The following is a 19,512-nucleotide window of genomic DNA, read 5'->3' as shown; positions in this document are numbered from 1 at the left end:
TCGCCAAAGCCAGGGGGGGAAGTCGATGGCCGGAGGAGTCCCCGGGACTCTAGCGAGGAAGAAGAGGGTGCTCCGCGGAGGTGAGGGAGGGAGGGAGGCAGGCTGTTGTCTCACCACACATGGTCTTGTGGGAAGTGGGAATCTCAGGTTGAGTTACTCATCGGTATGGAGTCAGGAGTGTGCACAACCAATGATTTTGATGGCAGGGGGTAACGTACACATGTTTTTCAGGGAAGGTGCTGTAGGAGGACTTGCCGGCGGGCAGGAGGAGGTTTGTGCCGAGGGCTGTCATTTCCCAAGCGCGGAATTCTTCTCATCCCAGGAGCGCATCACCGCCGCCTCCGATGCTCTCGCTCCCTACGGTAGGAGCAGGGGGCTGGCGGCGCACGGACCTGGCCGGGCAGTGGGGGGTGGGCGCGGTCCCCGGGGCAGCTCCCGGTGCCCGGAGAGCGGGGCGAGGGGCGCGGGGCGGCGCTGCCCGGGCTGGGCGCTGCCCGCCCGCGCTGATTGACACCGGCCCGGGCGGAGGCGGGTCCGCGGGGACCGCGCTGCTCCCGCCCGCCGCCGCCGCCGGGCAGCGCGTCCCGCGCTCCGCCGCCGCCCCCGCGCTCTCCCGCCGGGATCGGGTGCCGCCCGCGGCATGGCCGGCGCGCTGGGCAGGGGGGCGGCGAGCTGGCGGATGCGGAGCGCGGCGGGCGGCAGGAAGGAGAAGGCGCCGGGCGCCAAGCCCCAGCCCCGGCACGGTAAGGGGGCGGCCGCGGCGGGGCTCGGCGGGACGGGAGCCCCGAGGTCCGCGCGGGGCAGCCTCGAGGCCAACTTGCCCGGGACTTGTATTGCCCGGCCGGGGCAGGGGCATCCTTTTCTCCTTTCCCCTCCAGCGGGTGCGGAGGGAGAGGAGCTCCCTGCTCCCAAATTCCGCCGAGCTGCGCCTTATGTCTTTTATTTGCCGAGGCGAAAGGAGAGGAACGGTGTTCGCGCGCGTTTTGGCATCTTGCTTTGACAGCGGCTTGTTTGATCATTTTTGCAGAAAGCATTTCTCATCTGGCAAACGCCAGTGACCCTGAGAAGAGTCCCCGAAATCTCTTTTGGCTTTCACGATCTTAATGCCCGGAAAGCACTGTTGAAAATATTGCCCTGTGTGCTGCTGTCTCCTCCTCCCTTACTTGTTCGGGGAGGCAGATGCTCTCTTTGAAGGCTAAACAGCACACAGACAGTTCTCCCAAAATCAGATCCTGACTTTGAAGACATAGAGCGGAGTGGTGTTTCACGAACTATTGGAAGCAGTTGTTGAGGTTCATGACCCTTGTGTGCTAAACACTGAATGCAGTTTACCCAGAGCCAAAGCTGTCGTGTACGGTTTCCTTACTGTGCTGCTTGGCTGTCACCGATCTCTGCTTTGAGGAACAAACCTCAGAGGTTGTTGTGGATCTGGTTGCAGTGTCTGGAAATCTCACTAGAATTTGTTCTAGCTGTGTGTTCCCCCTTGGGTTTTAAATCCACTATTCGGGTAAGTGGGTTTGCAGAGGTATCTGACCTAATCCTTCAAGGGTAGAGTAACTGCTTAAGTTGTGTTTGAGTTCTGCGTCAATTTGCAATTGTTTGTTGTTATGTTAGTCCCCAAAGTAACTTTGTGTCCTTTCCTGAGAAGCTAATTTGGCTGAAGGAGTGATTTGTACAAGTCCAGAGGTTGCTGTAGCTCATTCAGTAATCTTGATGACAAAAATGTTGGGATGATGGGGAGCCTGGTACCTCAGGTGTTGGCATTTTGAGAAAATGCTTGCTAAGAAATTAATACACTCAAATGCAGGTCTGATATGAAAGCAAACTCAGTGTTTCTTCCAATTGACTGTCACCTGGATGTTTCTGAGCTGGAGTGCTTCTGCAGCAACATCTCCTTTTCCATTTTACTTCTTTCTGCCCCTTTCACAAGCCAAAAGAGGAAGCAGACTAAAAGTTGGAGCAAAGATTTTGTCAGTGGATATCAAAACCTCTCTAAAATAAATTCTGTAGGGAAAAAAAAGTGTTGTCCATTTAGAGAAGAAAAGTGGTTGTTTAAAAGTAATTGTAAATATTTATCCTATTAATTTGGACTGTAATGCTGGTAGTAGGGACTCACATGTTGATGGGATTCCTTTAAGGTGGGTACCTGTTATATGTAGGTATTACACAGTAGCTAGGCACACAGACCAAAATAAAATTCTGGATGCAGTGAATTCAGTGGGAATTTTGCCACTGACCTAGGAAGAGCCAGGATTGAATCCACAGACTGTGTAGTGTGAGGTGTCGGGCCAAACTGAAAACATTTGGCTGATTCAGCTGTGCAATTGTGGCAAAGTTTATGATCCTGCATATGCTGCTATGATTGATGTATTATCATAATAGCTCTAAATTAAATTAGTTACATTATGGAGTTATAAAATAACTTGGTTCTAATTTACCTTAAGAAAAAAGGTGTGGTATGCTTCAGTCTATCAGGATTGCTTCTTATAAATGTTTTCTAAAGTATCATATCATACTGAATTCACATTTAAGTAGTTACTGCAACAACACAGAACACTGAATTACACTGAAGCCCATGCACTTTGCATCCTTTCAACTGTCATTTAAAAATAAGCACTCTATTGTATTGCCTTTGCAAAGTGAACTAGACTTAGTCACCAGATCATTTACTAACCTTTGACAGCTCCAAATGCAAGGTAAAAATGAAATTAGAGTAATTTGCATGTCCTTCATGCCGATTGTGTGCTATTGGGAAATATTTGGGGTGAAAACCAAAGATGTGACATTACTTTAGTATGCTTACAAAATTTTCAAAGTTACAGAAACACTCTCTTTTCCAAGAATGGGCTTTTAAGTAAATTTCAGCTTCTGTAAGCAGTGTTGATAAATTCATCATGCAGGAACAGATAACTTACTTAAAATGTTTAAGCTAAAGCATTAGAGGGGTTGTAAGTGAGATATAGCTAAAATAAAATTGTGGCATATGAACTGCCAATGATTTTTAACTAGCAAAGAGACTGACACATTTATACCTGCCTGCATTCAGTTATCAAAGTGAGGTGGGAATTGTTCACAACAGAGCTATATGAAATACTTTGAAATTTGGGAAATAATGTTTCTTGGGAAGTAACATTTCTTCCTAATCTCTGTTTTTGCTACAAAAGCATTTAAATGGGCCACCGTCCTGCCTTGGTAAAAGGTGTCATAGCTCTATGGATCTCAACAGCACTGTTATGATTGACACCATCTGAAGACCATGCACAATATTTCTGTGTATGTTTGGATTAAGATATGTTTATTTGGGCATCACTTAAGGATCTAAATTGGCGGGGTGCATATTGAGTTGCAGCTGAGCAAACCTGCCATTTAACTGAGTCAAGTTACAAATATTTTCCAGCTTTGACATTCTTCACACCTTTTACATGAGGACTTACGGAGACTTTTTTATACTTTTCTGATATTTAAAAATACAAATTTGAAAATGTCCTTGTGATCTCATGTGTAAAGTTCTTGTTTTACAGGATTTTTGGTTTCATACCATGTAAAGCAATATAATGCAGAACTAGCATTCCCACCCATTGTGATCTATACAGTAAATGAAGTCTTGTCAAGATTCTAGCAAAAAGTTCAAGATCCTCTTGAGACGATGAATATTAAGAGTCTTGTAAAAAGTCCATTTTAAAATTATTTAATGTTGGGTTATCATTGGCAACTTACCTGTAAAATTTCCAAAGAACTTGAAAACTGACAGCTGCAGCCAGAATTCTATTACAGATTCTCTTTAGGCAGAAGAGATTAAGAAGTAACATAACAAAAAATATGTACATAAAGTAATATTTTAGTGTACTGCTTGAGAAAACTTTGAAATATTTGTATGAGGAAACCTCCTCCCTTGAGAAGTAGCTATGGAAAGATTGTGACTGAAAGCTATGAAACAGAAATAAGTTTTAAATTACTTTGTATCACCAGAAATAACTTCTGGAGAGAAAGCAATGTTTTATATCCCTTTTAAAACTATGTGAAAGTTAGTATAAAAACACCTACCAGGGGAAAACAGCACAAGTAAATAGTGCTGGATGTATGTATAGGAGTGTGTTGTCAACACAGGTGCAGTTTTAGACAGAAAACAATTACTTTCAATTTATTTGATTTTTTTTAAAAAGAGCTCACAAAATGTGCCATATTTAGACTGGCAAGTGCAAGTCCTCTGTGCTTCAGCCAGCACAATGAAATCAATTGGTTTTATGCCAATATGTTGAATTATACCCAGGTAGGCTGGATAAATGATTATGAGCTCTGGCAACACAGACCACTGTTTCACCTGGATCTGCTGACTAATTTTAGTCTTCACCTATCTAGAGTTGTCACAGAATAAGACAAAAACTGTTGTTGCCATATCTGTTTTATGTAATGGAAGGTAGTGTGGGAAGGGTAGAAGTCAATGTATCATTGCTGCAGAGACGTGGTCTCTTCCAGCTGTGTTGAACTGCTGGGAGAATGGAGAGAGAGGGAAACAGAACTCTCTACAAACCTGTTCATAGTTCTCCTCTTGAATGAGCTCAGTTGTATGCACATGTGCAAGCATCCAGGTTGCTCCTGGACTGGACTAATTCCACAGTTAGTAAGGAATTTAGTAAGAAAATTAAATTATGCTTGAGCTTTCCAGTTTCAGATGTTCTCATCTTTTTACATTTCTTCTTGAAATATTCAAGAATGTACTTCAGTATTTTCTGTTGGCTTTTCCTTGTCTTCCTTCTCTGTCTCCTGGGAAATAATGTTGTTGGTCGTGTTGAGGTAGTCATAACCAAATCTTCTGTTTTGCTTGAGGCATAGTTCTCTCACCTCACTTTTTATATGTGCCTTATTGTAGCATTTGTGAAAATAAATGTCTGAAATTCTGAAATGAAGGCAGGCTATATATATATATATATATATATATATATATATGTATATATGTATGTATGTATATGTTTAATATAAAGGAATAGAAGTTTTCTTAAAGCAAGTAAACAACTTTTCTGTGATCAGCTGGAATAATGTCCAGGTAGGTTTTAAATATTGAAACATTTCCTAGCCTATATGTTCAGAATGTGTGAACATTGATGTTATTTCTGTTTACATCCACTGATACTTTGATGCCTCAGCCACTTTTGGGGTCTCATTAGTAAGGCAGTGTGTTTGCTGTGTAATGCAGACCTTGCTCTGAAGGCAAGGCTTTCCAAACAAATGGATGAGTAAGGAAGGGTTTTGGCCTGGAGAAAATGAGGGGTTGGTTTACCAAACATATTTTAACTTGATTAACCTTTCTCTTTTTCCTTTGATGTAAATGCCAGCTAGCTGTTACCTCTTCTGTGGTTGTTTCTGGTTTTTTGTTTGTAAAAACTTGTTTATTTCTTTTGTTTTGTTTTTCAAATTATTCCCTGTAAGAAAGGTGATATCCTAGTGGATGCCTAGTTCATGGAAGAGGATATTTATGATACTGATAAAGCCTAGCATTATAACTTCCTCAATTAGAGATAAGGAATCATAGCTAAAAATCCACAGATTATTCTAAATTTTAATTTATGGTAGAATGAAAAACCCACCATCTAGATCTTAGAAGCAGACTCCAAATACAGTTTTCTGATATTTATTTAAATCTAATTTTGGCACAGAAATGTAGTTAAGAAACCAAAGACTTCCCTTCCATTTCATAACCAGATACATTTTTCTGACTTTTATTTTGTTATGGAATATTTGGCTAGTTTTAGTCAGACAGAGTCTCAAGTCACCTTGCTGGGAAGTACAAGGTGTGATCTGAAAGGAAAAAAGAAAGAATCACTTTCCTGATCATTTGGCTTTTGCTGTTGAAAATTCTGAAGCTAGGTGAAATGATTACTCTGACAGAACTATAGAAAAGATCTCATTTCAGTACATTCTAAAATATTTTATATTTTGAGTAACCCTGGCTCCAGGGCATTTTATACTTGCTTCTGGAAGTTTCCAGTCCTATATTCAGTTTAACATCTCTGCTTTTGTCTTTCCATTTAGGCTTGCCATGTTAAAACAATGAATCATCTTGTCCATTAACTACAGTTGGAATGTCTGTTTATGCACTGAATTTGTTTTGTCATGTTGCCTTAATAATTGATTGGAACTGTGGCAACTCCTGACTGCTTTCCCATATGAATTTGGGCTATTCCCAGTGCTGTTCTGAGCAGTAGAAGCATAAGCCATCCCCAGAACTGGAATGTCTTTACCCTCTAAGGATTTAACTTCCTTCCGAAACTGTTTTCATTTTCTGCCCTCATGCATATGACTTTGTGTAGTGGATGTAATATTTCCTATAACAGTTGAACAAGGAATATTGTTATTGTAGGTTCACTTTGACACATTCTGTTTTGTTGATGGATTTTAAATTAGTGCTGATTAATATGTTGAAGCATTAAATAGCAAGTTAAATAGAACTATAATGGCATTCTTTGAATAATTTAGAGAAGTGGCATGGTGCAAAGGAAGGGGCTACAGGGCAGGGAGGCTGAGCCAGCAAATGCCAATTTGTACCTCTTGCCTTGTGAGTGAGCTTGAAGATAGCACTTTGGTTGCTGTTTAGGCAGTGTTTTGAAAATAAATGCACTTTTATTAAAAAGGCATTACACTAGCAATCCTTGAGTTTTTAAATAGCATTTGCTTTAACTATGTAGTAGTATAATTGCGATTATTTTCTTTATTTCCATGAAAAAAAAATCTTTGTTGCTTTTGGAAGGTAAATACTGAAGGATCTTCTTAATAAAGAAGCCCAAAATACTTTTTAAAATGTGTACTTTTTAAGATGGCTTTGTGGTCTTGTCTTCTGCACTGTGATGCCTAAGAATATTTTTTGTGTCTTCTCTATGACCGATTTCCATTGAGTTGTGGATGCCACATTCCTGTAGAAAGCATCAAAAAGTAGAAACGGGGAGGAAGAACTAGTGGGTAGAACCTTCTCCTGAAGGCAGATTAAAGTAGAACTGTTAGTTTGTGATAATGAACCCAAGAGCCTGTGGAAAAAAGTGTTGTTATTGTCAATGACTGCATTGTGCTTTGCTGTTCAAACCATTCCAGTATTTTGTTCAATACTTATTGCTCTGAAGCTCTGAAACTACAGAGCTGTCTAAACTGCTGGCATTTGTAGTGAGGGGGAGGAATGGGAGGTTGAGAAGAGATACTCCTTCTCCAGAAGTTGGATTGAGTAAATTCATGTAGTGTAACCAGATGTCCTCATCAGTTTCATCTCTTTGGCTGATTGTCACTGTGGTTTCATGTGGGAGGTCATGGTTGCTGCTAGACAAGAAGTGGGTGGGAGTAAAATTTTTTAGGGGGTAAGTGAGAGGAGGTTCTGTAATGAGAAGCTGTACACAGAGAGATCAAGGGACCCCTGCATTACATTTGTATCAGCAGGACTGCAAAACAGATGAGATGCTGTGTTCTGGAATGGGCAGATTGTTTCAAGACTTCTGCATAATTTTTAAATATAAGACATCTTCATAATCAAATCCGGACATCACAAATGTGTTCCTTGCAATGTTCAAACCTGAATGAGAGAGAATGGGAACACAATATTCAATTTTTATTTAACTTAGAGGTGTGAATTTCTGGCTTTCTAGCTACTTGGATTCCAAGATATATTCAAGCCTGTAAATCCATTTAAAATCTGGAAGAAAGTGGTTTTTTTAGATCACTATATGTGTTTTAGGGAAACACGGTCTTTACCAGTCCTGATGATGTTGGAATTCTCTATGGCAGGACTGCTCCCAGTCCAGCTATTGATTTCAGTTAACACTGAACTTGCCTGAGGGATGGTCAGTTGTTTGTGTTAATGGTACTGCTGGGTGCAGCCTAAATTGCTTCGAGCATTTGGCCTACAAAGGCAAGTTCTAATGAAGCAAAAGAGAATTTACCACTGTTTTTATTCATTGTGCAATTGGGGAGGATTTCTTGTTATTTTTCACTGAGAAGTGGTAATAATCTGCTTAGAACAGAAGCATATATTGTTGGGGCTTTTGTTTGCGTGGGTAGTCTTTGTTTTCTTAATGTCCAGGCTGAAAAGCTAGTCCCAGCTCAATTACTTTAATTTTTGGGAGAGGACTGTATCACAAGTGTAAAGGTGGCAGAAGGATCACCTTACAGAAACTGCAGTGGCTGGAGTGGGATTCCGATCTTGGAAGGGTTTGATCTTGTGGGCTGTAGCTGCTTGCTCTATGCACCAGATCAGGGAGCTGATTTTTCAGGCTTCCTGAATTCTTCAGTTTTGGCACAGGGAGAGGCACACAAATGATCTCACAGAAGAGATGATTAAGTGACACCTGAGAGCTTTTCAGAGTTCTTAGCAGCATTGAGCAGTTGTTTCATTGCAGGGAGGGTTAAGCTGAAGCAGCATCCTTGACTAGCTTTTTTTCCCTCTTATTCCTGCACCAACATTATGCCAGTTTGATGGCAGATGGACATTTTTAGCCCAAGGCTTTTGTATTCTGCAAACTCAAACTCTGTTTTATGATTTTCTTAGCATAAAAAGAGGAAAGTGGCAAAATTATTTATTGATGTATTTTGACAATTGTATATGGCTCTTTGATGGTGCTGGTTTGTTTGTTTGTTTTGGGTTGTTTTTTTTTTAAATCTAGTTAAAATATTTAGATCCAATAAGTTCTGATTGTATTCAGCATATCTAGTGGAAACCTGAGGAATACATAGAGTGATTCAGGTTGGAAGGATCCTAAGGAACATCTCTAGTCCAGTCTCCTGCTCTATGTCAGCTGTGAGATAAGATCAGGTTGCTCAAGGCTTTCTTCAATCCAGTCTTGAAAACATCCAAGGAAGGAGTGCACAAAGTCTGGCAACTGGTTACCTTTTCACATCAAAAACCCAAAGAGCGCCTGATAATTTTGGAAAAGTGGGAGCTCTAGATAACTGGCATCTTCCTAGAAATAAGTCCAAGAGTAAGTGGTGCTAAAGTGATTCCACTGATGATCTGAAGTACCACTTACAAAATATAATGAAAGCTATCTTATTTTAGGATGTTCCAGAAAAGATACTATGGAAAACTAATAATTTGCTAAATCCATAATGTTCTGAATAAAAATAAGTCGAACTATTCCTAGGCTTGCAGCCCATTATCTGAGTTCACCTAGAAACTTAGCTAACTTTTTGAGAAGTACAGAGGAGTATGCCAGCTGTCTGGCCCTTCAACTCTGCATGAACCAGAAGTGCAGGTAAGAGTTTGTGATGAGAAGGGTCTTGGCAACCTGAGTACCTGACATGTTCCAGTGTCATTACAGCGCAGAAGTCTCAGGTCATTATGGAAAGAGCCTGAAAGCCAAAGCTTTACTTTTTTTTGTTTTGTTTTGTTTTGGTTTTGGTTTTTTTGGGTGTATGGGGTGTGTGTCTTTTTGTTATGTCCTGTTTGGGTTTGTTTGTTTTGGGTTTTTTGATCCTCCACAAGGTCCCAGCTTTGGGACAGTAATGAGTAATTATGTCCTGGTATCTTCTTGCATACAAGCATACAAGTAAATTTCACAATTTTCTGTCAATATTCTTATGTAAGAAATCTCCATGTAACATAGCCTGGATGCAGTAGTACAACCTTGCTGGTAATATATTTTCCTGATATAAAAGAGTACTGTTTTTCTTTAAAAAGCACATTATGACTTTTGGTATTAACTGCTATTGTCCCACATATCCTAATTAATTCAGCTATTTGGTATAATTAATTTGTTAATGCTTCTCCAGTCATGTAATAAGATACATTGGCCCACCAGCAGTCTCAAGGCACTCATGTTAAAAGATTGTTTAGAGACTCACTTTCATTGCTTAATAATATTTTAATAAGACCTTTCATTGAGCTCTGTGGCCATTAAAGTCTTATTTTTGAATTTTTCTCTTCCTTCTCTTGTCCTCAAGTGTTTGTTTTTTTAAAATCTGACATCAGATTTTATCTTTGTTCCACTGCTCTTTGCAGGTTTTGTTTTTAACAAGTAGAGGGGTAAGAACTTCTATCAGTACAGATATGATTCAGAAATCTTTGATCAGTGGTTTTCCTTGAAGCCTACAGTCCTGGTAATACTTCAGGTTTCAAAGCTAGGGGCAAAAGATGATTGAGAAACTAGTTTGGTAAATAGAAGTCATTTATGATTTTCCTAATATAGGGAAAAAATAAGAACTCTATCTGCTACCAAAATTGTGAAAATTTGGCAGTGATGCAAATCCCAAGATGGATTTCTCCTATTTCTGATATTTTATGTGTTTCTTGAGAATTCAACAGTTGTTTTTTAAAACGTGTCTATGTTTGAGAAAGGGTGTCTGAAGCCAATTCATGCAGCAGAATGAATTGCTATGTACTAATAGCTTTTTCAGGAATGTGTGTTCTCTGGTCATAACTTACAGGACCTGAACCTGGCACAGAAGAACGTGCAGAGCAAAGGGTGCCATGAGGAGCTCTCACTGCCAGAGCAGCGCTGCGCTCTGCGTGTCTGTGTTTGCCACACTTTGCTGTTTGGGTGTTTTTGCCACAGAAGACATGCAGCAATCACAGCAGGCACTACTGAGCAGCGTGGCTGGGAGCTCTGCTGCCATCTGTGTTAGCTCTGCCTGCTCCTGTTGTGTGCTTGCTTCCATCTGTGTAGTTCAGCACTTAGTCTCTGCAGCCATTGGAGTAATAGATCTGAAAACAGTTGTGATAATTGAAGGATGGCAAACAGTCATTTAAGAAGTTAATTACTTTGTTTTCAATATATGTTCTGTATTTATTTTTTTTCTTTTCTTTAATATCTCCTACTCCTTCAGAAACATTTCTTGAGATACTACTGCTCAGTCTAAACTTGAACTCATCACTTTTGGCTTTGTACATCGTAATAGCCTCCACAGCAACCACTGTGATGCCATAAACAGAGGATTTGACTTCAGGTGAAGAATGTAGGCAGTAAAAGCAGAATAACCCATAAAGGAAAATGTGGGAGGATGGGGAAGACAGGGAAAGTGATTATTTTGGCTTTCTGTGTAGCGATACACCACCCACCCTCCTGGAACTTTTTTTTTTATATCTTTACTGATAGCTGAAAGAAAATAGATTCTTTTATGATGTCAGATTTGAACCTCCATTTTAGACAGTATAATTGAAAATATATACAAGTAATGGAGTTTTATTCTTCATGAGGTTTCTTTTTCTCTCTTTCCATTCATTTTTAAAAAATCACTTTAGTAAATCCACCGTGGGAGGATAGTTTTGCTGCTGTACTTTTCCCAGGATGCAGCAAAAGAAATTGCATTTGCAGTTCACAGAGAATGAAATTAGACTTGCTCTGTCCTGATGATCCACTACTCCTACACCCAGCACATTTCTGGGAGAGACTTTTGCTTGCTATAAGAGACATTGCCCTGACTGTACTTGCACCTGCTCTTGTGCATGAAGGAACAGGCATGGATTTGGGCCCACGTAGCCCCCAAATTAGAATTAGGCACTGCATGGAGTGCCTCTGTGTGGGTCTGCCTCCTTCCTCTCTGAGGCGTTGTTCGTGGAAGGAGAGAGTTCAAACACATCACTTTGTTTTCTTATAGGGGTTGAGACAACTTTCTGTTCTGTAATAGATTTATACCTCCTCAGAAATACCATGGTCTCAGAGAGCATCAGGCAGCTGAAGGATGTCCATTTTCACCTTACATCATCTCATGTTCAACCCATAGTTGGGTGCTTGACTGTGAAATCAGTAGAAAGTAATTGGGAAATTCAAATGTCATTATGGCATCTGGAAGAGTGGACGGGGATTTTTTTTTTTTTTTTTAGTTGGACACACTCCTTTTTCTTGTTGAATAATAAAATCTTTCCCTTTAACCCTTCAGCCATCCATCCATTAGAGATTATGTACATAAACCTTTATTTCTTGTCTTTTGTGTCTAGTAATTTCTTCTTTTTTGTTTTGAGCTGTGGCTTCTCAAAAGAGCTTCAGGTAGACAAACACTCAAATGACCTTAGTGCTCATGTAGCAACTTAAGTACCTGTGTGCCAGCCCGCACAGCAATAAGTGCTTCCTTTACTTACAGAACAGAAATTGAATGCATATAGGAGGAAAACATTCTCAAATAAGAGCAGAGAAAGCCCAAGGATCAGCAAGGATTTCCATTTAATATAATGCTGATCCTGTGCTCCACAAAGCTGGTTAATGTGAGGAGTCTTACCCTAGATCAATCTATCTATATCTGTCTATATCTATATATCTATTTGTTCAACAATTCCAGCAGTTTTCATTTACATTTCAAAGGCAGAGAGAGACTGAGAGTACTCATATCTGTAATTCCAGTATTCCAGTAGTCCCTCCATCTGGATGGCTGTTCCTGTGAAACTGACACAGTCTGGACAATTTTCATTGATTTCATGTTTTCCATCTTCTCAGATGAGCCTTTAATCCCTTGCTTGCTGATCCCTGGTTTATAATCAGATTTGACAGTGATAGGATGGCAGTAAATATCTTGATATAAAGGTCTATAACAAAGTAGAGAAACTACAGTTCTCCTTAGTCCTTGGTGAGGTAAAATTTTATTTGTGAAGTGTGAATAACTTTGAAGCATAAAGCTGCCTAGTTTTGGGCCATTTTAGGTGGATTTATTAACAAGTGAGATGTTTATTATTTTTTTGCCCTCTTAAAAAGACAAATAAAAGGCTTATTTGTGACCTACTTCCTAATATTTCTGGAAATAAATTTGATATAAACTTGACTAATTATTCTGTTTCCCTAGAGGCTGATAGGATACTTTTCCAAATAAGATCGAAGATATTAGTTATTTGATGTGTGGATAATAATTTTCATTCCTAAATAAAGCCATTCTGGAATAACTTTAATGCCAATAAATAATAATAAATTTAATGTGAATAAAAACCTTATTGTTAACTGAATAAAATATATTTAATAGTTGCATTTAGCAAAAGCCTCCCCATGGTCTGGGTTTTTTTTTTTTTCATTGTTTTGTATACAGGTGTTAGCTGGATAATTTCTGCATCTATTTTGCTTCCGATCAAAGTGGAAAAATCCTTTCTCTTTGCCTTTTAAGCAATCCTCTGCACAATCTTACAGGTCAAATTAATAGTAGAATATTCAAAATAGAAGGTTGGAGATATACACAAAATGATGAGCATACCCAGCTTAAGTGCAAGCTGTGCCTATGGAATAAAGCAATTTTGTTCAAACAATAAGCTGTAATCAGTCACGTTTCATTTTAAAAAAATTTTTTTCTTGAATAATTTTTCCTGGTTTTGGCTCTCCTTTACTTTTTATATTATTATTTATAATTTTGGCACTATCCCATTGTAGCCTGTCTTCCCGTACTTAATCTTGGGAGGAAAAAGACTCTAAATACACTGCCATATTTTATTTCTTTCTCTCACTCTTCTTTTCATGATAAACTAATTTCCATGTCTATAGTGTTCGAAAAATTCTTCCCCCTTTATTCAGCTCCCATAACCTCAGTTAAATCTGAGCTTCAGTCTCAGAGACAGGAATTTAAATGTGGTTTCTTCCTCTCCTGCTTAAGCCCTTCCCTTTCCTTTTTAGGATTTGGTGTTCTTGCCACCTGTGTATTCAAATGTCCATCTGGCACACTACAGAGTTTTCTAATTCTTTTATATATATATATATGTTAATTTTCTTTTCTTAAAGAAATTTGTGGTGGTTTTCCTGTACGTGAAATTATTCAGTTTTTTTCTTCACAATTGTAATGAGAGTCCAAATTGTCAGCCCAATGAGCTCCAAATTCCACACTTGCTTATATAATAGTACTGTAATTTTCATTTATGCTTTCTCTGCTTTCTCTTGGTTTTATGCCAATAACTTCAGCAAGATCAAACATCGTAAACTTTCTGGGTATAACTTTAGAGATAGAACAGAAGATTCTGGGGAAAACACACTGCTGCTTCAAACCCAAACTCCAGTCACCTGATGCACAGAGAAGTGCTGGTGATGATTGTCCTCTTTGGAAGCTGCTGTTTTCCTTGATGTTGCTGTGGGAAGAGGTCTTTGTTGTTTTTCCAGAGTTAGAGAACTCTGGAAATTGCTGACAAAAAGGGAGAATCTGATTTAGGACATTCCCACAGATTTTGTGGGTGTCGGGAAGGACTGCATTAGTGCTCATCACTGGCAAATGGTAAGAACCTTTTTTTATTGGGTCATTGTTTCTGACAGCTTCATCCAGCTGCCTTTTCAGTTCTCTCTGGACATGCTGTTACAGAATTTTGAGAAACAGATTGAAAAGTTGCATGCAGCAAATGAGCAGTACAAGTTCCTTATTAATGCTACTTTTCCCTTTGGCAAGCTTTTCAACTTCAGAGAGTATATTTTTTCCCCTGCACTTGGAATTAATTTTGTATGCCTTGACAGCCAAATTATTTGCTGTAGGAGTAAACCACCACATCTGTCCCTCACTGAAGCTGAACACTTTGACTGAGCTGGTCCAACCCACGATAGCATCAAATGGTCCATGGGCCAGAAGAGAATCTTCTGGTAATAGGGAATTGCAATTTGCATGGGCAAATACAAAGCTGAGGTGGAGTTCAACAAATGGGGACAAGTTGCAAATAATTCAGCATTCAGGAAAAAGTGATAACAATCATTGTTCATGCCAGCATGTGGCTGACTTTTAATTAGCTTGGAATTATGCTTTGCTGGTTTAGGTAAAAGACAGTAAAGATTTTGTCAGCTGAAAATTAATTGCTCGAGTTTTTTTGCAGAGATTATTACTAAAACCAACACAATTCCTACTAAAAACTGGAATTCTGTATCATATATATTTTATATATGTTAGATCTATATATAAATTAAACATTGATGCATAAGAATAGAGTGCCTGTTGTAGAAAAGAATATGCACAACTCCATATGAGAGAGGATGCAGCATTGCCTGACTCGACCAGTTATAAGTGGTTTTCTGGCAGTGAGTGAAGAGCTGAATTTAATGATTTAAACATACAGAGACCTATGGGCAATGTCTGCACAGTGGTTATTTGCATTTGAGAAATGGGAACAGGTATCCAAGGAATTTACTGAGGTAAGTTAATAGGTTTTTGAGTGTGCAGAAAGATATATGTACTCTGGGGAAAGGTAGCATGTGACCAAATCTGAATGCACAGGGCTTGAACGTTCTTGGTACTTTGCAAAATTGCTTATCAATAGCTTATTGAGCAAACAATTTACTTTAGCAAGTGTGGAATATTGTTAAGTGATGAAATAAGAAATGTGATAGCAGTGATAAGGAGGGTGTTAGCAAAGACTGTGATTAACAAAACAGTAGAATTAGGACAGCAAAACCTCACACACAAGGTTTCATTTCCAGATAAAGATCATCCTACAACTGAGCCTGCACAAGGTGAGTGCAGTATGCTTAAAAATGAGATGTGGAAAAGAAGAAATATTGAAATGGATCAAAAAAGTGAAGAGGACTATAATGTACAGTGGTCAGCAATAATCATTAATCCAGTTCATTCCAGTTGAAAAAAGTATTTGATAAATGTCCTAATCACAGAATGAAACAGCAGAGAGAGAGACCATTTTAGTTTTCCCTTAATCAAAGCCAGGAAGAAAATGAGAATCCTGAGCTAAATGGCTTCGGGTATCTCTGCTCTACCTGTGGAAACTGACAGGTCTCCAAGCAGGAATATGATGATTTGGGAAAAAGCTAATTCATACAGTGAAATTGTTGCATGTTTGTACATTTATCAAGTTTGTAAAACATGGAGGAAACCAGTGAGGGCAGCTTTTCCACATAAAGTTGGAATCATTAGATACCTATCAGGATAACTAAATTAGCAACTTGTTTTAGTTTATCTGTAAAAGGACAGAAAACTGTAGAAGACCTTCATCTTTCAATAGACCAATTAACACAGAACAAGTAGTGAACAAAGAGTGACTGTCAATACTCATAAAAAAGATATGTATCTACTGAGCAGTCCAGGCTGAAAGGGAAGTGTGTTGGGGTGGGGTGTTTTCTTTTGTTTTGTTTTCTTTTTTTCTTTTTATTTTTTTCTCTTCTAAGTCCAGAAATGATTGTTGCACAGAGATGGTTGGGCTGCACCTAGAACTTTGTGTATCTGCCAGAAGATATCACTAAATGAGAATGTCTTTGGAATTATCCTGGCATTTGAGATGTTTCAGAGGAAATTGAACCAGGCACTAGGGGAGCTCTTAGATGTTGATATTAGATGTTGATATGTTGCTGGTAATGTTGTTGCAAGGAAAGGAAAAGTCTGAGAAGAGGCAGTAGAATACTGTGAGGTTGGGTTGTAGCAACTCTTTGGGGCATGCCAGGCAGTGCTTGTGACTAAATCAAAGGATGAAAGGGAAGGGTAGCACTTGTGGGGAACCAAAGCAAAATCAGAGTGCTTTAGGTCAAATCCTGAGTGCCAGTGGTTCCAAAACTTTGTGGAAACAGCAATGTTAGCTACACTGTGGTACTTCTGGAAATTGCCCAAAACAGGCGCTGGTGTAAAGAGTGTACACAGTGGGATTTGCCAGCAGTCTTTAGAGACACAGGCAGCTGCAGCAGAGTAAAACTGGGAACACATCTACCTGAAGACCAGTGGTGAAGGTTAAAATGGCAGATCCCTGGCTGACAGTGTGTGACTGCTCACATTACTTGAGAGCCAGACAGAAGTACAGCATAGGGACCGGCAGTGGGATCCTTTATTGCCTTTTGCAATCCATGGCACTACCATACAGCAGGCAACACGTGGAAGTGATTCATTCCAATCTTTTATGTGTATCTCTTATTTGTGCTTTTCCTGTCACAATTTCCTTCTCCAGGTCATCCCAGGCTTGTTAAGTACTTTCAGTACCCCCCTGCGTTTTCTTGTCCCACTCCCTGTCTTCTAAGCCATTCAAATCCAGTAATCTTTTCCAGATGCATGGGCAAAATATATGTCTTCCCAGTCTAATTTTCCCAAAAACTCTTTATCCATGTCCCCAAAAAATTCCACTGGGGACAGATACTGAACAAAAAAAAAAAAGTCCAAAAAAACCCACCAAAAATCAACCAATCAACCAAAAAGCCCCAGTCAAAGTTTGGCAAGGTTCTAAGATGGTAATGAGTTTTCCTGATTGCAGTGATGGCAGCATTGATGTTCAGTTCTACCAGGACTATTACAGTGCTTTGTAATTACATATCTTCACATAGATTATGACTAAAAAATTGCTAGAAGTTTGAAGGACCAAATTATGCCTAGCACTCACACCTCAGATTAATAGGAGACATTTGAAAAGGCACTGAATAAGATCTAGAGAAAGCAGAAATACATTTCTGTCTGACACTTGCCACACTTAAGTATGGCAGTCAAGCATAATATGTCTAAGAGAAAAAATGCATTATTTTTTCTCTTAAATGTATTGTTTGTTTGATAGTGTTTGTGGGTTTTGTGTATATCTTGTGCAATAATAATTTTTTAAAAAATTTAACTTCTACGTTGTGTGATTTCAAAAAGGATGGAAGTACAACAGGTGAACATGCATTGAATTTCCTTTTTGACCCTGTGTATATTTTCTCACAGGGAAATTCTGCATGAGCTTCAATATACCCTATTTTTAGTCTCTTTTGGATCTCTGTCTTTAATTGAATTAAATAAATGCATGTATTTATTACACTTGCCTTTTTATTTCAAAACAGTCCAGCCAGGGAGTAGAACAACTGCCTTCTAGAAAGTTCTTACTTTGAGTAGAAAGTTTGTATTCAAAATAACTCTGCCACTTCAGGAAGTTTTTGCTCTGAAACCACTGGACCCAGTTTGCTGGCAGGATTTGTGACCCTGTGGAAGGGAGCCACACTGAAGCAGTTTGTGAAGAACTGCAGCCTGTGGGAAGGACTGGTGTTGGAGAAGTTCATGAAGGTCTCTGTAAGATGGACCCCACTCTGGAGCAGGGGAAGAGTGCAAGGAGTCCTTCCTTGTGGAGGAAAGATTGGCAGAGATGGTGTGTGATGAATTGAGCACAGCTCCCATTTCATATCCTCCTGTGGTAGAGAAAATGGGGAGTGAAATTGAGTCTGGGAAGAAGGCTGGGCTGGGTGGAAGGTATTTTAAAATTTGGTTTTATTTCTCATTTTCCTACTCTGATCTGATTGGTAATAAATTAGTTAATTTCCCTGAGCTGAATCTGTTTTGATTATGACAGTAATTGGTGAATAATCTTTCCCTGTCCTTGTCTCAATTCATGAGCCTTCTGATGTATTTTTTTCTCCCCTGTCCAGCTGAGGAGGGAGTGAAGAGCAGCTTTGGTGGGGATCTGGCATCAAGCCAGGGTCAGCCCAGCACAGCTGGGATAATTTACAAAAATTTGAGACAGGTGGGAACACAGTTGAAAAGGGGCATCAGTGTGAGCTTGGCCAGCACTGTGACCACCCTGGCATTAGAAATCTCTCACAAAGGCTGACTGGAAAAGAGCTGAAAGTGGAGATGAAGAAGCTCTCTTAGGAAGTAAGGTTTTCCTGTTTTTCTGCTGGTCTAGCAAGATGAAGTGGTTCATACCATGGTCAGAAATGTGCCAGAGAGGGAATGGGAATGTATGGTTGGGACAAAAATCAAGGCTTGGCAGCCACATTGGAGTGACTCAGGCTGCAAATAGGGCAACAGCATTAGGCAATGTTTATGCCATATTTTCCTTTTCCCATTGCCATATCACCTTCTTTTACTCCCTTGTAATTTAAGCCTTTTGGAGGCATGCCTCAGAGCAATGTGGTGATTGTGTGTGGATATTATATCCTCTATTACCCACTCTTTCAATCCAAAACATGCCAGGTATTGCACCAGGGCTCTGTATGAAAATGCTTTATGATCACCCAAGTGCTGAAAAGGTGGCATAGGAATGTCATCTGATACAAAAGGGAGGAAAAACACATGGACCATTTCTGGATGCTGGCATGGAGGCTTGAACTGAGAAAATAGAGTGTCTTGAAAACGTTCAGGGTAGCATGGCCATTATGGAAGGAAGTCTTAACTGCTGAGAATCTGAAACATCTCTAAGGAGTGAGAAAGGGTAAAGAAGATGTGGTTTTGATCTCTAGAGTAAGTACCAGGAGAAGGTCAAGAGAGTGCATTAGCTGAGGGAAATATCTTGAAAAAGGCAGGGTCATGCAGGAAGGGCATTTGGGAAAACACAGAAATAACTTTTCAGGAGACTATAATGATGATGAACATTCCAAGAAGACTAAGCACTGTGGAATGTGCTGAGGACAGGAGGACAATTAGAGATCACTGAACTATCACAGTTATTCTGCAGCATTTTAGTGTCTAGAAGAAACTTGACCTTTATGATTTATAACCTATTAAACTAACATACAGCCAGTCAGAGCTTCAAGCATGTTCTGCTACAGATCTATTGCAATTTTATGTTTTACTGTTTACATTCAATTAAGCAACATTTCTATTTTGAAAAACATGCTAAGACCATTTCTCTGCAATGCAGCTTCCTCCTAATGATACCAGTTCCTGATAACTTGTTTATGTAAAGGCAGAGCATTAATTTTCTTACTT

General features: G+C 39.5%; 1 protein-coding gene across 2 annotated transcripts in view; it reads left to right on the top strand.

Moving 5' to 3' along the window:
* Window positions 1–209: 209 nt before the first annotated feature.
* Window positions 210–19,512, top strand: part of ZNF385D (zinc finger protein 385D) — a 416,485-nt gene continuing 397,182 nt past the window's right edge. Inside the window, exon 1 of one of the 2 annotated variants that reach the window (XM_036399870.2) lies at window positions 210–362. In XM_036399870.2, coding sequence (XP_036255763.1) covers window positions 221–362 — 142 coding nt within the window. In that variant the 5' untranslated portion in view covers window positions 210–220. Of the gene's footprint in view, window positions 363–626; window positions 744–19,512 lie in introns of those variants that run through there. The other variant, XM_036399887.2, reaches the window with a different exon arrangement.

The sequence above is a fragment of the Molothrus ater genome, chromosome 1 (assembly GCF_012460135.2).
Source record: "Molothrus ater isolate BHLD 08-10-18 breed brown headed cowbird chromosome 1, BPBGC_Mater_1.1, whole genome shotgun sequence".
Taxonomy (NCBI): domain Eukaryota; kingdom Metazoa; phylum Chordata; class Aves; order Passeriformes; family Icteridae; genus Molothrus; species Molothrus ater.
The sequence above is the reverse complement of the archived record's forward strand: the minus strand, read 5'-3'. Positions and strand labels throughout refer to the sequence as shown.